At 51.9% G+C, this 27,259-nt stretch overlaps 2 protein-coding genes across 7 annotated transcripts; one reads left to right on the top strand and one right to left on the bottom strand.

Annotated features, from left to right (window-relative positions):
* Nucleotides 1-11,116: 11,116 nt before the first annotated feature.
* Nucleotides 11,117-18,051, top strand: Atg4d (autophagy related 4D cysteine peptidase). 2 transcript variants are annotated; one of them, XM_004865505.3, is made up of 10 exons: nt 11,117-11,717; nt 12,534-12,617; nt 12,694-12,867; nt 14,136-14,412; nt 14,485-14,549; nt 14,756-14,886; nt 16,283-16,361; nt 16,435-16,511; nt 16,597-16,716; nt 17,507-18,051. In XM_004865505.3, the coding sequence occupies exons 1-10, from the start codon at nt 11,486-11,488 to the stop codon at nt 17,690-17,692; spliced, it is 1,425 nt and encodes a 474-aa protein (XP_004865562.1). In that variant the 5' UTR covers nt 11,117-11,485; the 3' UTR covers nt 17,693-18,051. The 2 variants fall into 2 exon arrangements, with proteins under 2 accessions (XP_004865562.1, XP_004865563.1); XM_004865506.3 differs by having other exon boundaries at nt 11,574-11,712.
* Kri1 (KRI1 homolog) lies at nt 17,715-27,243 on the bottom strand. Of its 5 annotated transcripts, none has more exons than XM_021244951.2 (19): nt 27,087-27,243; nt 26,911-26,984; nt 26,427-26,532; nt 25,780-25,903; nt 25,463-25,517; nt 25,331-25,380; nt 24,803-24,899; nt 24,637-24,714; nt 24,026-24,171; nt 23,148-23,274; nt 22,950-23,045; nt 22,703-22,873; nt 21,785-21,860; nt 21,610-21,698; nt 21,409-21,535; nt 21,190-21,332; nt 19,676-19,740; nt 19,495-19,593; nt 17,715-18,528 (listed from the first exon to the last, which is right to left on the bottom strand). In XM_021244951.2, the coding sequence occupies exons 1-19, from the start codon at nt 27,178-27,180 to the stop codon at nt 18,189-18,191; spliced, it is 2,157 nt and encodes a 718-aa protein (XP_021100610.2). In that variant the 5' UTR covers nt 27,181-27,243; the 3' UTR covers nt 17,715-18,188. The 5 variants fall into 5 exon arrangements, with proteins under 5 accessions (XP_021100610.2, XP_012921420.2, XP_021100611.2 ...); XM_013065966.3 differs by having other exon boundaries at nt 21,202-21,332; XM_021244952.2 differs by having other exon boundaries at nt 25,331-25,377.
* Between the last annotated feature and the right edge of the window lie 16 nt (nt 27,244-27,259).

Below are 27,259 nucleotides of genomic sequence, written 5' to 3'. Positions count from 1 at the left end.
GCTAAATTCCCGGCCCTACACTTGTTCTTGATATTTCAAAAATGGACTCATGATGATTGTATTCAATACATATCATGAACGTGTAGTAATAAATTCTTTAACTGGACATGGGTGGTGCATGCCGGTAATTCTAACACTCAGGAGGCTGAGGCAGGAGGATTTTCATGAGTTTGAGGCCAGTTCTGGACCAGGACTCCAAAAAAATTTTTTAAAGAGATTAAAACAAAAAAAAAGAGAGAGAGAGAGAGAGATTAAACCAGGGCTGGGGATTTAGCTCAGTGGTTCTGCCGCCTGCCTTGAAAGTGCAAGGTCCTAAGTTCGATCCCCGGTACCAAAAAAACCCCAAAAACCAGACCTATAAAAGAGATTAAACCCACAAAAATGGAATCATACACTGTATGACACTCCCCCCCCCCTTCAGTACCGGGGATTGAACTCAGGACCTTGTGCTTTTGAGGCAGGTGTGGTGCCACTGAGCTAAATCCCCTGCCCCAAATGACACTTTCTGTGTGGTTTCTTTTGTTCAGTCTCAGGCTTTTGGCATTTTTCCATCCTGTAGCTTGACTCAGGTGTTCTTTGTGTATTTTGTTTTTATTTTTATTTGTTTATTTGCTGATTTTTTGAAACGGGATCTTGCTATGTAGCCCAGACTAGTCTCCCACTCAGGACTCTCCTGCCTCACCCTCCTGAGTGCCAGGATCACAGCCGTGGGCCCTCCCACACCAGAGAGGAGTCTATTTGTTTAAGGCTAAATACTATTTGGTCTCAGTAGTGTGCTTGTGCTGTTTCCCCGAAGTGCCGGGATGGAACCCCGAGCCTTACAGGCTAGGTTCAGGCTGCTCAGTCAGCCCAGCCCAGGGCTGCCTTGCCGGACGTCCTAGGCTCCAAGCAGGCTTTGATGTGGGCAGGGAGGGCGGTGCCGGAATCACCCACCCCACCCCTCTCCTCCAATGCTCACTCTCAGCCCCCGAGATCTCTCCAGGGAAATTGTGACCCAATCCACCCACGAGTGCCCCAATTCCAACTCTGGTTAAACAGAAGCCAAGCTATCATGTGGGCTATGAACATTGATGAGATTTGAGGAAGCAGAGGCAGGATCCTTATTGTCGTCCCCCACCCCGTACCCCCTCAAGGTGATCCCCTTGAGCCTCTGACCTCCCAGATTCTAGGTTTGGAACCTTGGAGTCAGAACCATCTCCCTCCCTTTGTTGCCTCTTCACGCTTAGACATTCATTTCACAGGCTACATAGCAAGCAGAAGGAAAAGAACAGAAGGATCAGATCAGCAGGTGAAAAAGCGTGGCACCTGGAAAGAATGTGTCTGTCCGAGACTGAAATTAGCTCAGAGCCAGGACCTAAGGGAGCACAGGGAGAAGGAGAGATGAGAGATAAGGATGGGATGGGGAACGGTCAGGTGTGGCAGGGTCATTTTTTGTTTTTGTTTTGTTTTTTTGGTACCCAGGATCGAACTTGGGTCCTTGCGCTTGAGAGGCAGGTGGCGGAACCACTGAGCTAAATCCCCAGCCCAGGAGGGTTATTTTTAAATTGTTTTACGATACAGTACTAGGACTCATTTTTTTTTTTTTTTTTTGTACCAGGGATTGAATTCAGGACCTTGTGCTTTCGAGGCAGGTGTGGTGCCACTGAGCTAAATCCCTGGCCCCAGTAGCAGGATTGAGCCCAGGGCCTTTGCACTAAGCTACATCCCCAGCCCCAGCCTTATTTATTTATTTATTATTCATTTATTATTTAGTTTTGGTTTTTTGAGACAGGGTCTTGGTAAGTAGTTCAGGCTGGCCTTGAACTCACTGTTTAACCCAGGCTGGTCCCAAACTTTCATCGATCCTCCTGCCTCAGGCGCCCAAGTGCTGGGATTACAGGCATATGCTACCACTCCCAGCATTTTTTTTTCCTTTAAATTGTTAAATTGACCAGGCAGGGTTGAACTTGTGATCCTCCTGCCTCAGCCTCCCATCCCCAGCTCCTGATAGCCCTCTGGAGTACGGACACCTCCATGCTGTGTGACCATGGATAGTTTGCTCAACATCTCTGAGCTGTTTCTTCCTCTTCACTTTTTCTCACAGTGATCTTCTGGGTCAGCATGTGACCATGGGTGTAACAAGTTGAACACAGGGCTGGGCCCCAAGCTAACTGTGAGATCAGTGGCAGAAGCTGTTTCCTAACAGCTCTGCGGTGATATAATTTCCATACCATAAAACTCACACATTTAGGGCCTGAGCTACAACCCAGTGCATAGTGCTTGCCTGGCCTGCAGCAGGACCGGGGTTCCATGCCCAGCCCTATAAGAAAGAAAAGCATACATTTAAAGTGTACAATTTTGTGTTTTCCAGTGTCTTCTGAGTTGCATAACTGTTTCCACAGTCCACTGTAGAGTTTGTCCATCACCCAAAATGAGTATCTGTGATCATTCGCCCCCACCTGCCTCCTCCTCCCTTGCTGTCTTCCTCTCCCCGGTACCCCTTATCTGCTCTCTGTCTCCATTGATTAGCCTATTCTGAAGTTTTAAAATTTATTTTGAGACAGGGTCTCACTATGCAGTTCAGGCTGGCCTCAAACTCACAGTGAGCCTCCTGCCTCAGCCTCCCAAGTTGCTGGGATGACAGGCGTGTGCCACTGCACCTGGTTCCTTATGCTGGACATTTCATAGAAAAGAAATCTTACAATCTGTGACCGATTATGGCTGGCTGATTTGTTTCACTGTGCAGAAAGCCCCTTGTGGTGGTGTACTCCTGTAATTCCAGCTACTGGGGAGGCTGAGGCAGGAGGATCACAAGTTCAAGGCAAGCCTGGGCAACCTAGTAAAACCCTGACTAAATTATTATTATTATTATTATTTTTTGGTACTGGGGATCGAACTCGGGTCCTTGTGCTTTCGAGGCAGGCGGAGGAACCATTGAGCTAAATCACCGGCCCAACTCTGCTTAAATTATTAATTAATTAAAGGTTCACCTTTGTTGCAGGATGATTTGATATTTCATTCCTTTGTCTTTATTTGTTTGAGACAGGCACTTGCTGTGTAGTTTAGGCTGGCCAGAAACCTAACTTGCTTTCTCTTGGCTTAGCTGGGCTTTCATTTCATTAAGCTTCCCTTTCTGGCATCAAAGGTTCTGTCTGCTACTACAGAGCCTTTATTCCCACTGAGCAACCATGTGGAAAGAGTTATCAACCTGTACCTAAGGTTTTTGTTTTCTTTTCAGTACTGGGGTCTGAACCTGGGGCTTACACTGAGCTATACCCTCGGCCCTTTGTTTAATTTTTTTTTTTTTTTTTTTTGTATCAGAGATCAAACTCAGGACCTTGCACTTTCCAGGCAGGCTTGGTGCCACTGAGCTAAATCCCCAGTCCAATTTGTTTAATTTTTGAGACAGGGTCTTGTTAAATCACTAAGTTCCCTAGGCTGAGTTGGAATTCGACATCCTCCTGTCTCACCCTCCCAGAGTGCTGGGGTTACAGGTGTGTGTTATTTTGCCCAGTTTACCCAGTACTGAGTTTCATTGGCCCAAATCAGATCACTCCTCATAACCAGCCAATCACATGGGCTGAGGGATGGACTGACTGCTCTGATTGGCCAACCTAAAGAGTGTAGGCAGATTTTTGCCCAGGTTCCTCTGAGCGCCTTTATATGGGCTATAGAGAACCCCCAAATTATCGGGGCACAGTGGGGCAGGTCTGTAATCCCAGCATTCCAGTGGCTGAGGCAGGAAGATTCCCCTGGAGTTCGAGGCCAGCCTGGGCTACATATCACAAAGCCAAATCACAAAGCTTGTGTCTCTGGCACCAGAAATAAGAAGGCACCAACAGCTGAAGTGTCAGAAGTTCAGTTTGGGGTGTGGCGGGTTTGAAATGTCTCCCAGTCATCATGTGACATTGAGTCATAGGCTAGAAATGAGACAGGCTTCTACTTGGTGTCTTGGTAGCTCACAGTCTTTGTGTTATTTTTATGGAAATGTAATTCCATTTCCCTCTGAAGAATACAATTGAGAATTGTAATTATGATGAGATGTAATTTCTCCACCTGGGGCAAAATGTCTTTTCTACTCTCTACTTGGCTTTCTTTACATTTCTGGCAGTGCCTCTCAATTCAACTTTCCACATGATCAGATCTTCCAAGTAATCTTTAAGTAGATTCTGTTCCCTCCCACGTTCTCTCTGCTGGAGAATCCATCTGCTCTTCTTTTCATCTCCCTCTTGTGTTGGACAGGACCCCTGATTCCACAAACTGATGCCTGCTTGTTTCTTGGTGTACCCCTTGGTTTAGGTGGAGTGCATCCTGCAGTAACTCTTGTAGAACATGGGAGTATGACAGGACATTTTTGAACCACTGTTTGCATTGAATGTCTTTACTTCCTCATTAGACTTGTTAGTATTTGAGACTTTTTCTCCCCTAGTGCTAGGGATGAGACCCAGGGCTTTGCCTATGCTAACCAAGTGCTCTACCACTGAGCTGCACCCCAGGCCTCCACTGCCTTTCTTTCCCTCCATCCCTCCCTCTTTTCCTTTCTTTCCTTCTTTCTTTCTTGTGGTCCTAAAGATTGAATCCAGGCCCTTTGCACTGAGCTATATCCTTAGCACATTTTTAAATTTTTATTTTGAGAAATGGTCTCAGAAAGTTACCCTGGCTAGGCTGGAACTTTCAATCCTCCTGCCTCAGCCTCCCAGAGTGCTGGGATCACAGGGATGTGCCACTACACCAGGCTCTGTTGGAGTTTTGAGGCCGGTCTCATTGTCCCTTTGATTCCAGTGTCTTTAAATGTGCTCTTTGTTCTGCCAGGAGCATACTTTCTTCTCTCTCTTTTCTGCCTAATTCTTTTTTTTTTTTTTTTTTGGTATCAGGAATCGAACTCGGGACCTTGTGCTTGCGCTGCAGGTGCTGGAACCACTGAGCTAAATCCCTGGCCCTCTGCCTAATTCTTATTCATCCTTAGGTCACACGACAGACAGACAGACAGACATTTCTTTCTTTTCTTTTCTTTTCTTTTCAGTACCGGGGATTGAACTCAGGTCCTTGCACTTGCACAGCCGGCAGCGAAACCACTGAGCTAAATCCCTGGCCCACTTCTATCGAAGGCTGAAATCCATTGAATAAAATATAGCCCTTTGTAGTTAGGTGGTTTCCTTAGCTAATTCTGGGCATTGAGATGGGAGATGCTTGTATGTCTGTCAGACCCAACAAAAATCCTCCATGTCCCGGGTAGGGTGGTGCACACCGATTGTCTTAGCACTCTGGAGGCTGAGGCAGGAGCATCACAACTTTGATGCCAGCTTGGGCAAATTAGTGAGACTCTGTCGAAAAATTCAAAACAAAACAAAACAAAACAGGGCTGGGGATTTAGCTCAGTGGCGCCATGTCTGCCTTGCAAGTGCAAGGTCCTGAGTTTGATCCCCAGTACCACAAATAAATAAATAAATAAATAAATAAATAAATAAAATAAAAAGGACTGGGGCCATAGCTCATCTTGTGTAGAATGCAGGAGGCCCTGGGTTCAACCCTTAGTACTGAAGAAAAAGAAAGAAAAGAGCCAGATATGGTGTTGCACAACAGTAATCCCAGCACTGGGGAGGCTGAGGCAGGAGGATGGCTGTGAGTTGGAGGGCAGCTTGGACTGCACAGCAAGGCCCTATTTCAAAAACAAACAAACAAAACAAAACAACCAAAAACAGAACAGAAAAAAGAAAATTCTACATAGGCTTTGTCAGTCTTGGCCCTTGTGGCCCCAGAGCCAGTGAATTCCAGATAGTTCAGTCAGGAGAGGGGTCAGCCTCTTGTTATCCTGGGCCTTTGGGTGACTCCATGCAAGGCAGCCTCTGCCCCTCATGTTGAAGGAGTTACAAGAGCAACAGGAAGCTGGTTGTGTTAAAACATGAGCTTTGGACTTTTTTGTTATGGTAACTCACCTTGGCCTTTCCTGCCTAATACACAGCCCATTTTAAATGTGGCATCCTCCAGGAGGCGCTCCTAGATCACAGTCCTCCAACTACGGGAACCCCCTCTTTTAGTAGTACCCCAGAGAGTGAACCCAGGACCTTGGCAGTGAGCTACCTTCCCAGCTCTTTTTAAAATTTTTCAGTTTTTTGCTTTTTGTTTTGTTTTTTTGAGCCAGGGTCTCACTATGTTCAAGCTGGCTTTGAACTCACTACATAGCCCAGGCTGGCCTCAAACTCATGGCGATCTTCCTGCCTCAGCCTCCTGAGTGCTGGGATTACAGGTGTGTGCCACCAGGCCTGGTCGGTTGCTAGAACATTCTGTCTCAGAACCTCACGGTGTATTAATGATTTTCCTTTTTGCCTCACACTTGCATGTGCGTGCGTGCGTGCATGCGGCGCTGGGAGCTGAGGCCTCCGGCACGCAGGATGTAACAGAGGCTGAGTCTCCTCCAGGCAGGGGAACAGTGACAGAGGGGGAAGTCCCGTGAGAAAGTGCAGCTCTGTGCAGCATTTGTTTTCTTTAGGGTGTGTGATTGATTGAGAGCTGGGAGGGATTTCCAGGACAGATTTATCTACCAGGGCCTGGGAACCCACGGGGAGGGCAGGAACACTTCTGGGGTGCTTGGGGGCCCAGACAAGGCGACACAAGCGAAACCACCACAGCCTGGGCCCCTTTCTGGATTTGGAGTTCATGCCAATGTAGCATGGGCTCTTGCTTTCTTCTGAGGATGGAGCTCAGGACCTTGCTCAGGACCTTGCTCAGGACCTTGCTCATGCCCCTCAAGTGCTCTGCTATTGATAATATCCCCAGATCTCTGTATCTTCAATTTTATTGGGAAAAAAAAAGCTGTCTCTGTGGCTCAAGCCTGTAATCCCAGCACTTGGGAGGCTGAGGCAAGAGAGTCACTGTGAGTCTGAGGACAGCCTCAAACTCAGTCTAGGGACTACATAGTGAGACCCTGTCTCAAGAAAACAAAAAAACAAAAAGAAAGAAAGTGAAGCAAGGGCCTTGTGGCAGCTCCCTGACTGCAGTGTTGTCAGGTGGTCACAGTCCACTCGCTGGCCCTATACTGCTCTGGGGCACAGGGACAAGAAGGGGTGTGTTAGGAAGGAGAATGACTGGTGATGGTGGGGAAAAGCTGGTGGAGGCCAAATGCAAAACAAGTTAGGGGCCCACAGAACCAGGGCCATCCTGGGAACATCACAGGGAGGCCACTGGATTCTGCACTGGGGACACCCAGTTACCCAAGGGAGCTACAGCCCTGGGGAGGAGGGAAAGGGCCAGCAATCCAGGCTCACTGCCATTTTTTTTTTTTTTAGTGTTTTTGAGACAAGGTCTTGCTATATGGTCCAGGCTGGCCTTGAACTCCCTATGTAGTCCAGGCTGGTCTAGAACTCCTGGAGATCCTCTTGCCTCAAACTCCAGAGTACAGGCGTGACAGCATGGCCTGAGCCAGGATCTCCTGAAGGAAGAACCACCTGAGGCCATGGTCTGTGTGTGTGTTTGAGGGTGAGGGTCAGCGACCAGATCAAAAATAGAGAGGTCAGCCATGCGTGGTTGGTGGCACACACCATGGTCCCAGCACTTGGGAGGCTGAGGCAGGAGTCTAGCCTGAACTACAGAGTGAGACCCTGTCTCAAAAGACAACAACAAAAAAATAGAGAGGTCAAGCAGGGAGGGTGTGGTAAACACATCTATAATCCCAGTACTCCAGAGGCTGAGGCAGGAAGATGTCAAGTTAGAGCCCAGCCTGGGCAATTTAGCTACTCAGCAACACTCTGTCTCAAAATAATAAGTAAAAAAGGGTTGGGGTTGTAGCTCAGTGCAAAGGCCTTAAGTTCAATCCCCAGTACTGCAGAAATAATGCTAATAAATAAGTAAAGTAAAGATAGGGAAGCCACCTGTGGCCTCTATAGCCCACTTGTCCCTGTGAGGCAGTAAGGACCCCTGCTGGTGTCACCTGAGAGGCCCTGTGGCCTAATGGCACAAATACACATATTCTAGAGCCCCTCCACCCGTTCCTGACCCTTCACCCCTTGTCCTGTCCCTCAGGCCCCTCTTCTTTGGCACCTTTTATAGCACAGACTGGCCTTTAACTCCTGTTGATCCTCCTGCCTCAGTCTTAACCTTCTGAGTGCTGGGATTACGGCTGTGTACCACCACACCTATATCTTATTTATTCATTCATTTATTTATTTTTGCTTGGTTTCGTTGTTTGGCTTTTTGAGACAGGGTCTTGCTATATAGCTCAGGCTGGCCTTGAACTCACAGCCATCCTCAGTACTGGGATGACAGGCATGTGCCAGCACACCTGGCTTTGATTCCCTTTGGACTCTGGAATCTTCTAGGGACCCTCCTGTGACTTTCTTCTCATCACAACCCAAACCCCCAAGTTTTCCATCCCTTTAACAAGTTGTTTGCTGGCCTGAGTTGTTTGCAGCTAGGTCGTATGCTGTGGGCCGAAGACAAACGTGACAAAGATTGAGACCCTCCCCTCCCTGACCTAGGGCCCCCCACAAGGCGCAGGGACTTAGGTCCTAAACATAGACATTTTCTATATGAGATCAGGACTACGGAAAGAAAGCTTTAGTTTTAACCTACAGCCAAAGTCTTGAGTTACAACCCAAATGCTGGCCTCTTGTGCTTCCAGATGGTCTCAGATACATATTTAACCCTTAAAGAATTCTGGAAGGAACATTTCAACATCTTTCCCTGTGTGGAGTTAACTGAGAAATCCTGGGCAGTGTCTCTCTAAGGACTCTGAGATCTGCCTGGACACGGGAGAGAGTCTCTGAAGGCTGGGTAGAGGAGCCTGAGGCTTTTAGACCAATGTGAGTTACAATCAGCCCTTGTGAAAGAATGGAGTTTGCAAGTCAAGGGTCTACTGTAATTAGGGGTGAGTGACGTTGTGAGGCTTGGGCCCCAGATTATTGTCCTTAGGAAAACAGGGAGACGGTGAGAGATGGTGGGACACGCCTGTGATTCTCAGCATTCTAGGAGGCTGAGGCAGGAGAATTGCAAATTCAAGGCCACCCTGGGCAATGTAGCAACTTAAAAAGATCTGTTATGAAACAGGGCACAATGGCGTAGCCCTGTAATGCTAGTACTCGGGAGGCTGAGACAGTAGGATTGCCGGGAGTTTGAGGGCAACATAGTGAGTACAAAGCCAACCTGAACTACATAGCGAGACCCTGTCTCAAACAAAATAAAACAAAACCACCACCAACAACAATAACAAAAAGAAATAAAAACAAAAAAATGAAAAAACAATTTGGACTAAAAGAAAAACCAAAACAGTGCTGGGGATGTAGCTCAGTCCAAAAGCCCTGGGTTCAAACTTCAATTCTCTGAAATTCATTAGCAAATATATATATATATATATAAATAAGAGCCAGGGGTTTAGCGCAGTGGGACCATGCCTGCCTTGCAAGCACAAGGTCCTGAGTTCAATACCTGATGCAAAAAATTAAAAAAATAAATAAATAAATAAAATGATGTCCTGGCTAGGAGTGTGTTTAGTGAAAAAAACACTTGCCTAGCATGTCCAAGGCAGGCGGATCTCAAATTAGAGTTCAGCAGGGGCGACAGCAAATTAGCAAGACTTTCTCAAAACAAAAATTTTGAAAAGCGCTGGGATGTAACTCAGTGGGAAAGCCCTCAGTGGGAAATTCCCACTACCACACACACGTACACACAGAGAAAAAGAAAAAGGAAATTGCTGCTTCAGCCACCCTGCCTATGGTATTTATGACTGCCCCTCACCCCCGTGCTAGTATAGTGGGATTGGGGTAGGGAAAAACAAAAGTGAAAAGAGAGAAGCTGCCCAGGGCTCTGGAGGTGGAATTTTGGGAGCGCTCACCCTTTATTATTTATTTATTTATTTGTACCAGGAATCAAACTCTGGACCTTGGGCTTGCAAGGCAGGTGCGGTGCCACTGAGTTAAATCCCCGGCTCACCCTTTATTTTTTGGTACTGTGGCTTGAACCCAGGGCCTTCACACTGAACTATACCCCCAGCACTTTCTATTTTGAGACAGGGCCTCACTAAATTGCTAAATTGCCCAGGCTGGGCTTGAACTTGAAATCCTCTTGCCTCAGTCTCCCAGAGTGCTGGGATGACAGGTGTGCGCCACTGTGCCCAGTTTGGAGGTGACATTTGAATAAAGACCTGAAGGTTGGAAGGAAGAAGTGGCAGCACGGTCTCAGCTGAGTAAACAGCAAGTGCGAGGCCCAGAGGTGCCAGTACTGTCCACTAGAGGCCACCCTCTCCAGGTCACCTCATTGTCATTATATAGCTTTCACTGAGCCCTGTCTCTCAACTGCCACACTACACACTTTCCTGGAGTGAATCTGGCTCATCCTCCAAAAGTTTTACGAGGTAGATGCATTAATTTTTTTTTACAGCTTTTCTGAGCTATAAACCACATACTTTTTTTTTTTTTTGATACCGGGAATTGAACTCGGGACTTTGTGCTTGCAAGGCAGGTGCCAGAACCACTGAGCTAAATCCTTTGTACCCACATAACTTTATTTTTCTTTGCGCGTGTGTGGTTTCCTGTTCTTAATTTACTTTTATGGTTTTCATATTTTAAAAAGATTTCTTCAAAAAGAAAAAAAGTGTGTTTTGAGACAGGTGTCACTATGGAGCCCAGGCTGGCCTTGAACTCGCTGGGATCCTCCTGCCTCAGCTTCCCGAGTTCTGGGATGACAGGAATGCACCACCACATCAGGCTTTTAAAAAAAATATTATTGAAGCTTATATAAAGATGCATTCCTGTTGTTGAGGGTATTCGAGCCCACTTTGCTCAGGAAGAAACTGAGGCACAGAGTGACCCAGCTTGCAGGGGGTGTGGGACAAAGAGCAAGAATCACACCTAGATTTGGCCCCCGACTGAGGTCTGTTCTGGGTAGCCCGCCTAGGGTTGCCACCAGTCTCTAGATTCGTCCCTGTTGCTGCTCCTAGTTAAACCTTGTTTTGCATGTGAGGAAACTAAGGCCCGAGAGGTGTGGCTTGCCCAGGGGTAGCACCTACCACAGGCTGCGGCGGGACTGGTGTACGGCCCGCGCGGGGGCGCTCCCGGGCAGTGAGCGCGCAGGTGCGCGTTTCTCAGGGACCTCGGAGGGGGCTGTCCTGGGGGCGTGGTTGTAGGCGTGACAGGGGCGTGGCTACAGACTGGGGGCCGCCGATAAGGGCCTGCAGGGGTTCGCGTGCACCTGCGCGGTGCGATAAGGCGGGCGTGGGGGCGTGGAACGCGTCGCAGAGGCGCTGGGTCTGGTGGTTCCGGGATTGGGGTCCCCGGAGCGGGCAGATTACCTCGCCAGGGGCTGGGCCGGGGCGGGGCGTCAGTCCAGGTCCTGCCCGCCCTCATCCGGGGGCCTGGTCCACTAAAATGGCCGTGGCCGGAGTGGCGGCTCCCCACAGGGCTGCGCCCGGCAGTCGCCTGGAGGGGGCCGCGTAGCCCCCCTTGCGGGCTGCGTCCTGGCTGGGCCGCCCTGGGGTGCTGGCCGCACCCCGCCCGGACCCCGCGTCCCCGCGTCCATGCACTCCGTGTCGCCCGCAGCCTCGCAGTACGGGAGCGGGAGCCCGGAGCACGCGCGCCGGTCAGAGGCCCGGAGGCCGCGGGGACCCCGGGGCCCGGACCCCCAAAGCCTGGGGACCCCCGGAGGCAGCGGCCCCGCGTTCGGCCCGCCCGGCGCTGCCCACGTGGAGCCGGACGAGGTGGACAAGTTCAAGGCCCGGTTCCTGACCGCCTGGAACAACGTCAAGTACGGTGAGGAGGGGGCAAGGTTAAGGTTGGGTTGAGGGTGTGCGGGACAACCAAGCCCGGTGCCCACGATGATTCCCTCTCCCGCCCCGCCGTGTTCCTGTCCCGTGAGTCACCCGTGGGTCCCCGCCCTGCCCCGCCCTGCCCCGCCCGGGGGTGGACCTGGGGAGGATTAACCGGGAAGGTTTGCAATCCTCGCTCATTCCCCGTTTGACCTTGGGGCAAACTTCATGGTTCTCTGGTCCTCCACTTCCCTGCTCCTCAAAATGGGAGCCATAACCAGAAGTGCTTAGGGCTGAAGATTTAGCTCAGTGGTTTCGTCGCCTGCCTCGCAAGCACAAGGTCCCTAGTTCGATCCCCGGTACCAAAAAAGCCCCCAAACAGAAGTGCTTAATTTGGCGTCTCAGCACTCAGAGGCTGAGGCAGGAAGATCGCTGCAAGTTCCAGGCCAGCCTGAGCTCTATTGTGAGTTCTAGACTACATAGCTCGCCTTGAACTATTAAAAACAACAACAAAAACACCAAGGCATGGTGGTTTACACCTGTAATCCCAGCATTGTGGAGGCTGATGCAGGAAGATTGCCATGAGTTTCGAGGCCAACTTGAACTACTAGAGAGACCTTGACTCTAAAAAATAAAGTAAAAATAATCAGTTTCCTTCATTTCTGCCGAGTTGATGGTGGACACCCAGGCAGCCCTTACAAGGGCCCCATGTTCCTCTCAGGGGTCTGAGTGAGAGCTGGGATTGGGGGAGATGGGACCATGGGGGACCCTTGCTAGAGCAGGGGTCCATCTTTCTGCCCGCTGCCCCATGTCTCCGCAGGGTGGATGGTTAAAAGCCGGACCAGCTTTAGCAAGATCTCCAGCATCTACCTCTGTGGCCGCCGCTACCGCTTTGAGGGTGAAGGTGAGTTGCTGGGCCCAAGGATGGAGGAGGCCTCCCCAGGTGTCCCTGGTGGCTGCTGACAGCCCAACTCTCCTAGGTGACATCCAACGTTTCCAGCGGGACTTTGTGTCTCGCCTGTGGCTGACCTACCGCCGTGACTTCCCACCCCTGGCTGGGGGTTCCCTGACCTCAGACTGTGGCTGGGGATGCATGCTGCGCAGTGGTCAGATGATGCTGGCTCAGGGATTGCTGCTGCATTTCCTGCCCCGAGGTGAGTCCTGCAGGGGGACAGGATGTGCCAGAACAGTGCCATGGGTTAGAATTGTTTGCAAACTGAGTTAAAAGGCATTTTTTTTTGAAACACGGTCTCACTGTATGCCCCAGGCTGGCCTTGAACTCATGGGGGATCCTGCTTCACCCTCTGGAGTGCTGGGATTACAGGCATGTGCCACCACGCCCAGCTAAAAGCCACTTTAAAATTATGTGTTAAGCCAGGTACGGTATGGTGGTGCAAGCCTGTAATCCCAACACATAGGAGGCTGAGGCAGGAAGATCACCTCAGTTCAGAGGCCAGCCTAGACTACATAGTGAGATCCTGTCTCCAAAAAAAAAACTCCCAAGGGCCGAGGATTTAGCTCAGTGCCTCGCAAGCACAAGGTCCCCAGTTTGATCCCTGGTACCAAAAAATAAAATAAAATAAAAATTAAAAACTCCCCCAAAAGTAAGTACCAAAAAAAAAGTAAATAAATAAATTCATTAATAAAATTATATGTTAAGGCACTTTGGGGGCAGTAAGTTTTCTAACAGTTTCAGAGCAGATGTGCTGGCAGTTGCCTGTGATTGCAGCTACTCAGGAGGCTGAGGCAGGAGGATCACAAGTTCAAGGCCAGCCTGAGCTACATAGTGAGATCCTGTCTCTAAATCATTAAGTTTGTTTGTTTATTTATTTATTTGTTTTGTTTTGTTTTGTTTTTAAAAAATGAGATTCGGAGCTGGGGATTTAGCTCAGTGGTTCCAGCGCCTGCCTCACAACCACAAGGTCCTGAGTTTGATCCCTGGTACCAAAAAAAAAATGGGATGAGGCTATCTCAATGGTATAGTATTTGGCTAAAATGGACCAGGTCTTTGGTTTTATCCCTGGCACCAAAAAATTTTTTTTTGGTACTCGGGATCAAGCTCGGGTCCTTGCGCTTGCACAGCAGGCGGCGAAACCACTGAGCTAAATCCCCATCCCTAAAAATATTTTTTTAAATATAAAAGTTTCAGGCATGTGAAAATTGTAGTTAAATTTGGGCATCTCAGGAGAGTTAGTTAGCATTGTGGTACAATATGGGTAGATGGGGCCAGGCATGGTGGTGTACACCCATGACCCCAGTCCTTGGGAGGCTGAGGCAGGAGGATCACTGTGAACTTGAAACCAAACGGTCACATAGTGAGACCCCGTCTCAAAAACCAAAATAAAAACCAAAAGCCTGAATGGGAGCTAACCCCCCCTCCCCATACACACATTAGCAATGACCACACTCTTCACCCCCCCAGACTGGATGTGGATCGAGGGTCCAGGCCTGGCCCACCCTGAGCTACCTGGCTCGGCCTCCTCTAGCCAGGGCCGAGGCCCTGCCCGATGGATGCCCCCGAGCTGCCCCTGGGGTGCCCTTGAGCGGGAACAGGAGCTGCGGCACCGGCAGATCGTGTCTTGGTTCGCTGACCACCCCCGAGCACCCCTGGGCCTCCACCGGCTGGTGGAACTGGGGCAGAGCTCGGGCAAGAAGGCGGGTGACTGGTACGGTCCATCGCTGGTGGCGCACATCCTCAGGTGAGATCAGCTGTGGGGCACACGGGAGCCCCTGGGTGCCCCTGGGAGCTCAGCCTGGCCCTTTGTCCCCAGGAAGGCTGTGGAGAGCAGCTCGGAGCTCACCCACCTGGCTGTGTATGTTTCTCAGGACTGCACAGGTATGTGCTAGGCAGGGCTATTGGCTCCACTGCCCCTGAGGACCCGCCTCCTCGGGGTTGGAAAACGGGCACTTGGGAAGCTTCTTAGGCTGGAGTCCTGGGAAGTGAATTGTCCCCGCCTCTCTGCCTGTCCCCAGGGGAAACCAGTGGCCTTCTCCCCGTTGCTCTTGATCTACAAACTAACTGTCACCACCCTGTCCCCACAGTGTACAAGGCAGATGTGGCCCATCTGGTGGCCAGCCCAGACCCCGCTGCTGAGTGGAAGTCTGTGGTTATTCTGGTGCCTGTGCGCCTGGGCGGCGAGACCCTGAACCCTGTGTATGTGCCTGGCGTGAAGGTAGGCGTGCAGGAAGCGGGCACCTCTGCCTGGGAGACTCCGGGAGTTTTCAGCTTGGGTTAGGGTCATAGCTTTTGTCTCACTTCATCCTTTTGACATTATGATTATTCTACTTTTTGTGGGTTTTTTTGGTACCGGGGATCAAACTCAGGACCTTGTACTTGCGAGGCAGGCGCAGTGCCAATGAGCTAAATCCCCAGCCCTATTGTAGTTTTTCTAGCACTGAGGATAGAATGAGCTACTTCCCCGGCCCTTTTTTAATCTTTATTTGGAGCTGGGACTCTTGATCTTCCTGGCTCCCCTCCCAGAGTGCTGGGATCACAGGTGTGCGCCACCATGCCCAGTTCAGGCAGAAATTCTGTGTCTCTCGAAGTGGATGTTCTAGTCAGGGAAATGATCGATAATCAAACTGACACTAGAGGTTGGGGAGGGAGCTATTGGTACCCTAACGTGCTCAGCATATCCTGAGTTCAATTCCCAGCACCAGTGTTTTTTTAAAAATGTAAAAATTGACCGGGGATTTAGCTCAGTGGTTCTGCTGCCTGCCTTGCAAGCAGAAGGATCTGAGTTCAATCCCCGGTACCAAAAAAAAAAAAAAATTTAAAAATTGGCACCTGTGCAATCCCAGCACTTGGGAGGCTGAAGCAGAAGATTTTGAGTTTGAGGCCAGCCTGGGTTACACAGCGTTTTCTGAGCCCTGTCTCAGAAAATCACAGACACGAATTAGCATTAGAACCCACTCTCCAAAGGGCAGGAACCCACCCCAGCAGGGACCCAGGAAAGCCCCGCTGGGGCAGGAGCAGAAGTGGTCCAGGTGGAAGGAGACTGAGGGCCAGAGGCTGGGAAACCCCTGCTGGGTTTGCACTCCCGATGAAGCCAGTCGGCCAGGCCTCCAAATGCTGAAGGTTTCCCTCACTTCCTTGACCTTGTCGCCCCCTATAGGTCCTTGCTCCATCCGTCCTCACCCTGCTCCTACCTCTGGAGTCCCCCCCTTTCAGAGCCTCCTGCCTTGGGCCTTTGCACTCTTTCCCCAGAGATGCACTTGGCCCCCACATTCCCCATGCAGTCCCTGCTGAAACACCTGTGACCTCTCACTGAGGCCTTTCAGGACTTCTGTTGCAAATTGCAAAATGCAGGGCTGTGGTGTAGCTCAGTGGTATGTGCAAAGCTCTGGGTTCCATCCCACCACCACAGTAAAGTAAAATTAAATAAAATCTGAACCGGCATGGAGGCCCATGATTGTAATCCCAGTACTGGAGAAGGTGGGGGAGGAGGATCACTAAGAGTTCAAGGCTCTCCTGATCTGCATAGCTAGACTGTCTCCAAAAAAAAAAAATGTTTGTTGAGTGACTGTTTGATACCACCTGCCTCAGTTTCTACTCTCTCCTCCCTGCAGGAGCTCCTGAGGTCTGAACTGTGCCTGGGCATCATGGGGGGCAAACCGAGGCACTCACTCTACTTCATTGGCTACCAGGGTAGGCCCTGCCCCACTGTGCTGCCTCCCCACTCTCTCTGTCCCTACTTCCGCTCATGGCTGCCCCCCTGTAGATGACTTCCTGCTCTACCTGGACCCGCACTACTGCCAGCCCACTGTAGATGTCAGCCAGGCTGACTTCTCCCTGGAGGTATGGTGACATTCCCAGGGTGGGGCGGGGGGGCACAGGGGAGAGAGTCAGCAGCCCCTGCAGCTCCCTTCTCTGTTGGGCCCAGTCTTTCCACTGCACCTCACCCCGCAAGATGGCCTTCGCCAAGATGGACCCAAGCTGCACTGTGGGGTTCTATGCAGGAAACAGGAAGGAGTTGGAGACACTCTGCTCTGAGCTGACCAGGGTGAGCAAGAGGAATGGTGGGAGGCAGGGCCCACAGTCCAGTGTGCCTGCGGTGGTCTGGAATTCGCTAAGGATCTACATGGGGGCCAGAGGTACAGCTCACTGGTAGAGTCCCTGCTTAGCATGTGCAAGGCTCTAGGTTTAGTCCCCAGCACCAAAAAGTAAGTGTGAGAATGTCTTACTTCTAGCAGTTCGGGCCTACAATCCAAGCACTGTCGGAGACTGAGGCAGGAGGGTCACAAGTTCAAGACCAGCCTGGGGAATTTGGTGACTTAGGGCTGGGGATGTAGCTCAATGTGAAGGCCCTGGGTTCAACGCCCCCAGTACCAAAAGCATTTCTATTTCTGAGAACCTGAAAGAATGCCAAGGGAAACAAACACTGGTCAAGGTCACCAATTGTCTCCACAAAGAAGGAAACCCCTATTTGGTAACTGATGAGCTAAACAGGATGTTACTGAAAAGTTTGGAGCACTGTTGCCCTGGGGACAGCTGTATGCAGAGGTTCACATGGCCCTGGCCTTCCCTATGCCCCTGTGGTGGTAGGAGAGTTGGCTACCAGCACCACCGGTCCCCTTCTCCCAGTTCACTGGTAAAGCAGCTACACATTAGAGGCAGCTACAGCAAAAATCTCAGGGATGTCACTGATTGGCTGGGTTGGGTCAGATGTTCACAGATGAGCCAATCACTGTGAGGGAAGGTACTGATTGGCTGGCCTGGCTCATCATAGAGTTGGATGCTGAGTTCTTTGAATGTTCTTGTGTCCAGCTGAGCTCTCTCCCTCTTACCACCAGATCCTCAGCTCCTCTTCAGCCACAGAGCGCTACCCCATGTTCACCCTGGTGGAGGGCCACGCTCAGGACCACAGCCTGGATGACCTGTGCTCCCAGCTCTCCCAGACCACAACGCTGCGGCTCCCTCGCACCGGGCGCCTCCTCAAGGCCAAACGGCCGAGCTCAGAGGACTTTGTGTTTTTATAATGGAGGGAATGGGGGAAAGATGTGAGACTATTTATTTTTTTATTTATGTCATCCTGGGGGAGGAGGGGGCCTAGAACTCAGGAGGTGACAGAGTTTCTCACCCTTACCCTCTCCACCACCCGAGACCAGTCTGTCAGACCGCAGGCAGGACTGGGGCTGCTTATCCAGGGGCCACCACCTGCCAGCTGCACCCTCCTGGGTCCTCTCACAGGGCAGGGGGCAGGGAGGACACCCGGGCACCCACTCAGGGCCTGACTCACGTACTGTAGTTTGCACTGGATTGGCCACGCCCTTCACTGTCCCCAAGTCCCGGTGCGGGGAGACTGGCTGCTGGGGGGTAATAAAGCTGTTGAACTTGACTGTAGCTGTGGCTAGGATTCCAGGGTGCCTCAAGGGGATGTCTGTCAAGCGGGCCTCAGAGCCAATGAAACACAGGTGCCAGGAGGACGGGACTGCTACCAGGAACCCAGGGACATGTGCGCCCACTGTCCTGTCCTCAGGGACGGCTCTTGGGTCCCGGCTGCTTCCTGCGCTGCCGGCCCAGCTGGCGAAAGTGGAGCCGCTTGGGGTTGAGGCCAAACGCCTGGAGTCTCTGGCGGCTGAACTCTCGGCCACCGAGTGTCACAGTGGGGCCCAGCAAATGTGCCTTCTTGCCCCTCCTCCGCTTCTGGGGGGCTGGTGTCTTGTGAGGTGACATAGGGGCCTCATCTTCCTGTGCCAGGGGGCTTTCGGGCTGGGACTGCTTCCCACGGCCTCCATCAGGCACCACCAGCTGCTCTTGTCGGCCGGCTGGGTGTCTCTGCAGTTCCCCGGTGTCTTCTGTGGCTGTCTCTGTCCTGGGGATGAAAAGTCAGGCCTCAGGCAGGCCACTCATGCCGAACACACGTCCCCACCTTCCAGATGAGGAAAGCATGGAGCAGCAGCAATGCAGGGGCCAGGGATTTACTCAGTGATTCCGAAGCCTGCCTCACAAGCACAAGGTGCTGAGTTCGATCCCAGGTACCAAAAAAAAAGCAGTGCAGAGCCTGACTGGATGCAGCCCAAGGCCTGAAGTCCAAGCCAAGTTTTTTCTTCGGACCCAAGGCTGAACTCTTGATTTTTTTTTTTTAATTTTTTGGTACCAGGAACCAAACTCAGGACCTTGTACTGGCCAGGCATGCGTGACGCCACTGAGCTACATCCTTGGCCCTGGTGCTGAGTTTGAACCCAGGGCTTTGCACATACTAAGCATGCACCCTACCAGTGAGCCCTACCATACCAAAATACCCTGTATTTTTCTTTATTTATTTAGGTTTTATTGAGACAAAGTCTTGCTATGTACTTCAGACTGGCCTTGAACTCACTATGGAACCCAGGCTGGACTTGAACTCGTGATTTTCCTGCCTCAGCCTCCCTAGTACTGAGATCATAGGCATTGGCCAACACACCTAGCATTGTTTTTTTTTCTTTTTGTTTTTTGTGGGGTTTTTTGGTACTGGGGATTGAACTCAGAACCTTGCACTTTTGAGGCAGGCAGCAGAACCACTGAGCTAAATCCCCAGCCCACGCCTAGCATTCCTATATTTAAGCACTTACATGAATTAATTCAATCTATAATAACTTGAGATGTGAACCATAAAATTTCATACCTCCATTTTATAAATGAGATACAGGCCCAGAGAGGGTTAGTGACTTAGCTGTGGGTCACTCAGCTGAGGCCCAGCTAGGAATGGAACCCCAGTCTTGGAGAGGGAAGCCCCATTCCCAGGGGCTGATGGAGTGAGACTCAGGGGACCCACCCCACCCCGGCCAGCCGTACTTACTCCTCTGGGCAGAGCGACTTGAAGATCTGCCGCTTCTTCCGGGAGTTCTGGGCCTTCTGGCTGTATGACCGCTTGTCCTGCAGCTCCTCCTGCTCCGACCTGCAGGTGTGGGGACGCACCTGTCACCAGACGCTCTGCCCTCCACCTCCACTCGCTCCCTGGCACCTGACCCGCCCGTCACCTGTACATGCAGGTCTTCTTCAGGGAACACCATCGGTTCAGCTCCTTGTCATCAGCACCCAGGATCTGCAGAGAGGGAGGGGAGTCTTGAGGCCTGCATCCCCTTAAGGGTCAACAGAGCCATGCTAGGGCAGGGGATGTAGCTCAGTGGCAAAGTGTCTGCCTGGCAAGCACAAGGCCCCAAGTTCAATCCCCAGTACTGAAAAAAAACAAGAGCCATGCTAGCGCCACCCAGGGGCCACAGTGTTGGGAGAGATGATTTCTCCACAGGCCTGGAGTTTTTGGTGGAGGCATCAGAAGTGGAAGCAGGCTAGGGCAGTGACCTTAGTTCCCTAACAGGGCCAGGAAGCTGGCTGATCTGACACCAAGTCCAGCCCAAGGGCCCTTGGTCCTTACCTGCCGGCCAGCACTGTCCTCAGAGCCTCAGGACAGAGTAGAGATCTTATTTCTTTTTGTTTAGTTTTGTGGGTTTTGGAGGGTTTTTTGGTACCAGGGATTGAACTTGGGTCCTTGCATTTGTGAGGCAGGTGGTGGAACCACTGAGCTAAATCCCTGGCCCTAGTTTTGTGTTTTTGACAGACTCTCAATATCTAGCCCAAGCTGACCTTAAACTCACAGTGATCCTCCTGCCTCAGCCTCTCGAGCGTTTGAATGACAGGTGTGTGCCACTACATCCAGCTCCCAGTAATTCTTAATGCCCACCCTCCTGCTGATAATAATAGAAATAGAAGTAATATTGAGCTGGAGATTTAGCTCAGTGGTTCCACTGCCTGCCTTGCAAGTGCAAGGACCCGAGTTCGATCCCTAGTACCAAAAAAGAAAAAAAAAGTAATATTTAGGGGGTGACTGGGGTTGTGTCTCAGTGGTAGCAGATGTGCAAAAACAAAACAAAAAAATACTTAAAAGTCAGTGTGGTGGTACACACCTGTAACCCCAGCACTCAGGAGGCTGGGGCAGGAAGATCCCTGTGAATTTGGGCCCGGCATGAGCTACATAGTAAGTTTAAGGCCTATCTGAAATACATAGTAAGAGCCTGTCTTTAAAAAAAAAAAAAAGTCAGGGATTTAGCTCTGTGGTTTTGCCACCTACTGCACAAGCGCAAGGACCAGAGTTCGATCCCGGGTACAAAAAAAAAAAAAAAATTCAAAATCCCAGCTACTTGGGAGGTGACATGGCAGGGTGGTATGTTCAAGGACACCCTGAGCCTGAGCAACTTAGGATAGTATCTCAAAAACAACAAAAAACCCAAAGTAATATTTATGGGTGCATGGAACCCAGGGCATTTACATGTGCAGCAAGCACTCTGCCACTGAGCTACACCTACTATTTTTTTGTTTATTTTGAGACTGGGTCTCATTATGTACCCCAAGCTGGCCTTGAGCTCACAATCCTCCTGCCTCAGCCTCCCCAGTGCTAGGATTACAGGTGTGTATTACTATCACTTGAGGCATCCCTGGGCTCGGTGCCAGAAGCTCTCTCCTGCATCCTGCCCACCTCCCATTGTTCCCAGCTCGCCTGGGGCCCAACCTCCTCGGTGCTGAGCCCGAAGTCACAGGGTACCACACTGCGGTACTTGAAGCGACAGGGCAGGTCATCGATGATGTCCTCATAGTCCAGCCGGTAGTACTCATCCAGGTACTCCTCAAAGGTCTTGTCCCCTGCACGGGAGGCAGTAAGGCTGCTGAGCACACCAGGCCCCATGTGGCCCCAGCACCCTCGGGCCTTGCGCCTCACCAGGGTCGAACACGGGCTTCTGCTGGCCCACGGCTGACGCAAAGAGCGACTTGCGCTTCTTCCTGCCGGTGGAGGGGGCCTCGAGCCACTTTTTCCGAGGCTGGCTGGGGTCATAGTCTGCATCCATCTGCGGGACACCATGTCAGGTCAGCCTGCAGGGGTGCACCCAGGGGGCCCTCTCCCCCCAGCCGAGGAACCTACATTGAAATTAGGGTCCTCACAGTGTGGCTCCTGCTGGTTCCATGCTCCGTCCTGCTCCGGCCCACCCCACGTGTCCCAGTTCCAGTCCTCTGGTTCCAGAGGGGACAGACAGGTGGGATCAGAGTGGGACCCAGGTGGCACCACCACCCCTAGCCTCATGTGCCATGAATGTCACCTTCAAGCCCGTCCTCCTCCTCAAACTGCGGCTTCTCCTCCTCCTCGGCACTGTAGAAGTCATGGCCTAGGCATTTCTGCAGGTGGGGCTGGGGTCAGAGATCAGCCCCCACACCTCCCTACCCTGGACAGTCTCACTCCTGAACCTTGCATAGCTCTATAGTACCCTCCCAGAATCTTGTACAGGTGAAGCAAGTGCTCTGCCACTAAACTGTGCCCTAGCACTAAAATGCACATTTTGGGGGTTTTTTTTGGTACCGGGGATTGAACTCAGAACCTTGTGCATATGAGGCAGGTGCAGTGCCACTGAGCTAAATCCCCAGCCCTCAAATGCATATTATGGATTATTTTGTTTTTTGAGACACAGTCTCCCTATGTAGTTTAGCCTGACCTCGAACTATGTAGCCCATGCTGGCCTCAAAATTGTGGCGATCCTCCTGCCTTAGCCTCCCGAGTGCTGGGATGACAGGTGTGTGGCACCATGCCCAGCATCAAATGCAGATTTCAAAACAATTTTCTTTTGGTTTTGTAAGACAGGGTCTCGCTATGTAACCCAGGCTGGACTCTAATTCACAGCAATTCTCCTGCTTCAGCCTCCCAAATGCTGAGATTATAAGCACGCACCACCACACCTGGCCTGGCTTGGTAATATTTCCTACTAGCAGGATGGAACCGTGCTGTAGGTGATGGAGCCCATACGCATGACCCTCTTGAGCACTTAGCAACTAAGCTTTCCTGTGACTTCCTCCCCAACTACCTTTAGGACAGCCCTTGGGGTAGCTGCTCCTATGAGCCCTACATTAGAGGCAGGGAAAGAGGCTCAGAGAGGTTGAGTCACTTTCCTCAGGCAACACAGTGAGAACGACCCAATTCCAGAGCACAGTTCCCAAGGACCTGGTGTCCTCCCAGGGTGCTGCACCTGCATCAGCTGCTCATGCTGGATGGGGTCAAAGTCACCCTCGAGGTCCTGCTCCTCCAGGCCCAGCGTCTCGTTGCCAGTGACTTGTCGCAGCTTTTCCAGCTTGGCCAGAATCTCCTTCCTCTTCAGGTTCTTTAACTGCTTCAGCTCCTCCTGCTTCCTGGCCTTCTCCTGCGGGCAGGGAGGGAGGCCCTGAGCCTTCCTGATGGGCTGGAGGACCCTCCCCAGCAGGGGCCCCAAAACTTACCCTCTTCTTCCGCTCCCTGGTCTCCTCCCTCTTCTCTTTCCTGCGCTCATCTCTGCGGCGCATGGAGGACGCAATGCTGCGTGGGTAGGTCTTGACCTGGGGGACCAAGGGAGGAACAGATGGGCCACCAAGATGATTCTGGGCTCTGCAGGCCTGGACCCTGGAAGGCTGGGTCCTCCTGCCCCTGAGGCCACACACCAAGGCTGCATCCGGCTCCTCGAAGCGGAAGTTGTACTTATGCTCGAAGTCCTCCTGCTTCTTCAGGAATAGCTCCCCCTCGTCAGAGGAGTCGTCCACGGCCACCTGGACTGGGGGACCAGGGACCCTGGGGAACAAGACGAGGGTGCTGGGGTGGAAATGTCAGGCTCTCTGTTCCTGAATACCTGGGCACCAGGTGTATGAATTTTTCTTTTTGGGGGCTAATACTGGGGATGGAACCCAGGGCCTTTGCAGTGAGCTACATCCTACCCCCACCCCTGAAACTTTGTGAGGCAGGATCTTGGATCTCACTATGTAGCCCAGGCTGACCTCAAAATCACTGCAGTCCTCCTGCCTCAGCCTCCTGAGTGCTAGGATGACAGGCGTGCACCATCATGCCAGGTTGCCAGTCCTAGCACCCTTTTTAAAAATTCTTTTTTTTTTTTTTTTTGGTACCAGGGATCAAATTCAGGTCCTTGCGCTTATGCAGTAGGTGGTGAAACCACTGAGCTAAATCCCCGGCCCAAATTTTTTTTATTTTTTATGTTTGAGACAGGATGTTACAAAGTTGCCCAAGTTGGGGTCACACTTGTGATCTGCCTTAGCTTCCCAGAGTACTAAGATTACAGGCATGTGGTACTGAGCCCAGGGTGAACTCATTTAATCCCCACGAGAAGCCTACAAGTGAGCTGTTGCTCACTTTATAGAGGGAAACTGAGGCACAGGGTTCTAGCCTGGGCCAATGACTGCAGCCAGTACCAATGAGCTCCAGAGCCCTCCCCAAGAAAAAAAAAAATCACACACAAGGTGCCCTGGGCTCCTGGCTGGCACTGTGGAAGGGGACATGAAGTGTGGCCACAGGGAGCAAAAATGCTCACCCTTCCTCCTCCTCTTCCTCTTCCTCCTCCTCATCGCCCTCCTCCTCACTGCCCTCCTCCTCGTAGCGCTTGTTGAGGATATAATCCCGCAGAAATTGCTCCCCTTCGTCCAGCTCCGGGTTGTCCCAATATTCCTTGAGATGCATCTAAGGAAGCGAGGGGATGACAGGACCCAGCTCATGGACAGAGGGACAGGGAAGGAGGGCAGGTGTGACCCCTAAACGGACTTGAGCTTCACAGCCAGCCAGCCCTGAACTCAAGATCCTCCTGCCTCAGCCTGCCAAGTGCTGGGATCACAGACATGCCCCACTGCACCTTGCTTCCTGTACCTTTGCCACGCTAGGGGTGAAGCCAGGGCTGCACATGCACAACACCTGAGCTGCACCCTGGGCCCTGTATTTGTCCTTTGCTTCCTTCCTAAGGGTCACTTTCTGGGAAAAGGTCAGACAGAGGGCCGGGGATTTAGCTCAGTAGTTTTGCCGCCTGCTGCGCAAGCGAAAGAACCCGAGTTTGATCCCCGGTACCAAAAAAAATAAAAAAGAAAGAAAAGGTCGGATAGAAACAGAACAAGTGCTTAGAGGGGACATCAGGGACTTTTTGGGAGAACTCACCAGTTCCTTCAGGGACTTGCGGTTCTGAATCTCCTTCTGTCCCTTCAGCCACTCCACGTAGTCAGCATCCTCCTGGTCCTGGGGAAGGTGAAGGCCTCTGCTCAGGTCTGTGGGAGCCCAGCCACCCCGCAGCCCAGCCCAGGCTCCTGCCCAGCCCGGCAGCCACCTTCTCCTCCCTGGTCTTCCTGCGCTTCTGCAGCAAGCCCGAGCCACCTTCTCCAGCACTGTCCTCGTCCTCGCTGTCCTCCACAAACGGCCGGAAGCTGCCATGACAGAAAAAAAACCTCAGGAACCACAGGCTGGCCCTGTTGGTGGCCCCCAAATTAACTCTGTGTACTGAGCTCTCCTCACAGCAAGCCTGGAGCAGCACTGCAACATTATTTGCCTTTATTTTTATTTTCTGCGGTACTGGAGATGTCTCAATGAGCGACATCCCAGTCCTCTGTGTTTTAAGACAGAGTCTCACTAAGTTGCCCAAGGTGAGACCTGAACTTCTGACTTCCTGTCTCAGCCTGCCAAAGTGCTGGGATCGCAGGCCCTCAATCCCACTATGCCCAGCTGTGCTGTGACATCAGTAGCCCCACTTAACAGACCGAGGAATCGAGGCACACAGAGAGTAAGCAGCAGTGCTTGCTTTGATCCCGGCCCCCGCCTCAACTCCTACCCCACAGTGCTCACACGAGCCCAGGCTCACCTGTCCCTAAGCTGCTTCTGTTCCTCCACATAACTCTGAGACGAAGTCTGCTGCAGACGAAGGAGGGGATGACATGGGCCTCAGACCACCCCAGGACTCTGGAGCCCCCCACCCAGCCTCCAGCCCAGCTACCTGGACTCTCTGATCAGAGGTCTCCCCATCTGAGTTCTCCTCATCGACGTACTTGCTGCACAGAGAAGGATGGGGGCTTTAGAACCCAGCTCCCAACTCACAACAGTTCAATTTACAATAGGTCAACTTTAGAATGGGCTTATCAGATATACTTTCCATGGTTTCCTATCCCATGCAGTGGGGAGCTGTTACAGGCATCTGGGGGAACCCACGGGAGTGTGTATGGGGTCACTCCTGCTTCCAGGAGACCCCTCAATTCCATGGACTTCTACCTCTACTCCTGAGAGGCCCAAGCTGCTGGGAAGGCTTTCTCTTACCCGCCTTTCTCCAAGATGACCTTCCTCTCGTAGTCTTTCAAGTACATAGGCTGCACTTTCTTCCGCTTCTGTGGGGCTGCTGACTCCTCCTCATTCTCCGAGGATGAGGGTGACTCTGTGGACCCTAAGGACACACCTGCCATCACCCACAATCCCCTTCCCTACCAGAGAATCACACAGGCAGGGCCAGGCTGAGGAACCAAATCCCATATACCGCTTCCACCCTGCAAAACAGCCTGGGGGCGGAGCATGTGGCAGCACAGACAGCGGCTGCTGGGATCCTCCAGGTTGAAATTTAGGCTTCAGACAGTACCTGAGCTACATCCCCAGCCCTGAGAATTTTATTTTGAGACAGAATATTGCTAAATTGCCCAGGTTGACCTTAAACTTGAGATCCTCCTGCCTCAGCCTCTGAAGGAGCACAGATCACAAGCGTGTATTGCCCTGTCAGGCCTCTTAAGCACTTTTTTGTTTTTTTGAGACAGGGTCTCACTATGTAGTCCGGGCTGGCCTTGAACTTGTAGCGACCCTCCTGCCTCAGCCTCCCGAGTCCTGGGTTTACAGGTGTGCACCACCATGCCCAGCCTATTAATAAGCACTTCTGCCATAAAACTGGTAAGGTACTGGAAAGGCGCCTCCCACCACACCTGTTCTCTGATAGAAGGTGGCATCTTTCTGATAAATGCGGGGGTCCTTCTTCTTCAACAGGGAGAGTGTCCTGTAAAAGTCTCGCTCCTGCTGGGGGTCAAATTCCTAGAGCAGGAAAGAGGTGGGACAGACTTCAGAAGGGAGGTGAGAACTGGATGGAAACAGATGACAGGGACGGCGTGCAACAGGGACAGGTGGACCAGACGGTGTGGGGATTAGGTGGAAGGAGGCCATGGACAGGACGGACTAGCCAGGAGAGGCAGGGGGTGGTCAACAGGAGGAAAGTCGGCGTGGTTTGGGGTTATGGCTCAGTGAGAATTAGGGAGCCACAGGGTGGGGGGGCAGGGCTTGGAGTTTAGGGCACTGAGGGCTTGGGGGTTAAGCCACTCCCTTGCACATCAGGGCTGGGGTCGAGTGGGAAGCTTGGACTCCTGGGCATGTCCAGGACCGGGGCGGGGATTCGCACCACGCGGGGATTCGCACCACGCGTTCGTCGCTGGAGTCAGACTCGGAGCTGGAGTCGCTGCCGCCGTGCGGGTCCCCATAGCGATCCTTCACTGTGGGGCATCGAAGGAATTTCCCCCGGATCAGACTCAGGAAACAGATCAGATACCTCTAACTTCCCAACCACCTTCCCTGCGCATGCGCCCCACACTCACGCCGTTGCAGCTCCTCGCGCTCCCGGTAGCGGCCATACCGCGCCGCAAAAGCCTTGTTCACCCGCAGAGGCGACGACCCGCGCGGTTCCGGCATGGCGACTCTGAGGCCCACCACGCACGCGCGTGACAGGAAACGCCCTCAGGGAGGCGGGACTGGCCCCGTTCCCGCCCCA

The sequence above is a fragment of the Heterocephalus glaber genome, unplaced genomic scaffold (genome assembly GCF_053883595.1).
Source record: "Heterocephalus glaber isolate CG9 unplaced genomic scaffold, H.glaber_assembly_v1.0 deba00001760, whole genome shotgun sequence".
NCBI classification, from domain to species: domain Eukaryota; kingdom Metazoa; phylum Chordata; class Mammalia; order Rodentia; family Bathyergidae; genus Heterocephalus; species Heterocephalus glaber.
The sequence above is the reverse complement of the archived record's forward strand: the minus strand, read 5'-3'. Positions and strand labels throughout refer to the sequence as shown.

Coding starts and splice junctions, on each gene's coding strand:
- Atg4d (XM_004865505.3), top strand. CDS start 11,486: ATGCACTCCGTGTCGCCCGCAGCCTCGCAGTACGGGAGCGGGAGCCCG. Junction 11,718..12,533: donor CTGGAACAACGTCAAGTACG/GTGAGGAGGGGG, acceptor ATGTCTCCGCAG/GGTGGATGGTTAAAAGCCGG. Junction 16,717..17,506: donor TCTGCTCTGAGCTGACCAGG/GTGAGCAAGAGG, acceptor TCTTACCACCAG/ATCCTCAGCTCCTCTTCAGC.
- Kri1 (XM_021244951.2), bottom strand. CDS start 27,180: ATGCCGGAACCGCGCGGGTCGTCGCCTCTGCGGGTGAACAAGGCTTTT. Junction 26,533..26,910: donor ACTCCAGCGACGAACGCGTG/GTGCGAATCCCC, acceptor TTCCTGCTCTAG/GAATTTGACCCCCAGCAGGA. Junction 19,741..21,189: donor CCGAGGAGGTTGGGCCCCAG/GCGAGCTGGGAA, acceptor CCCTCTCTGCAG/ATCCTGGGTGCTGATGACAA.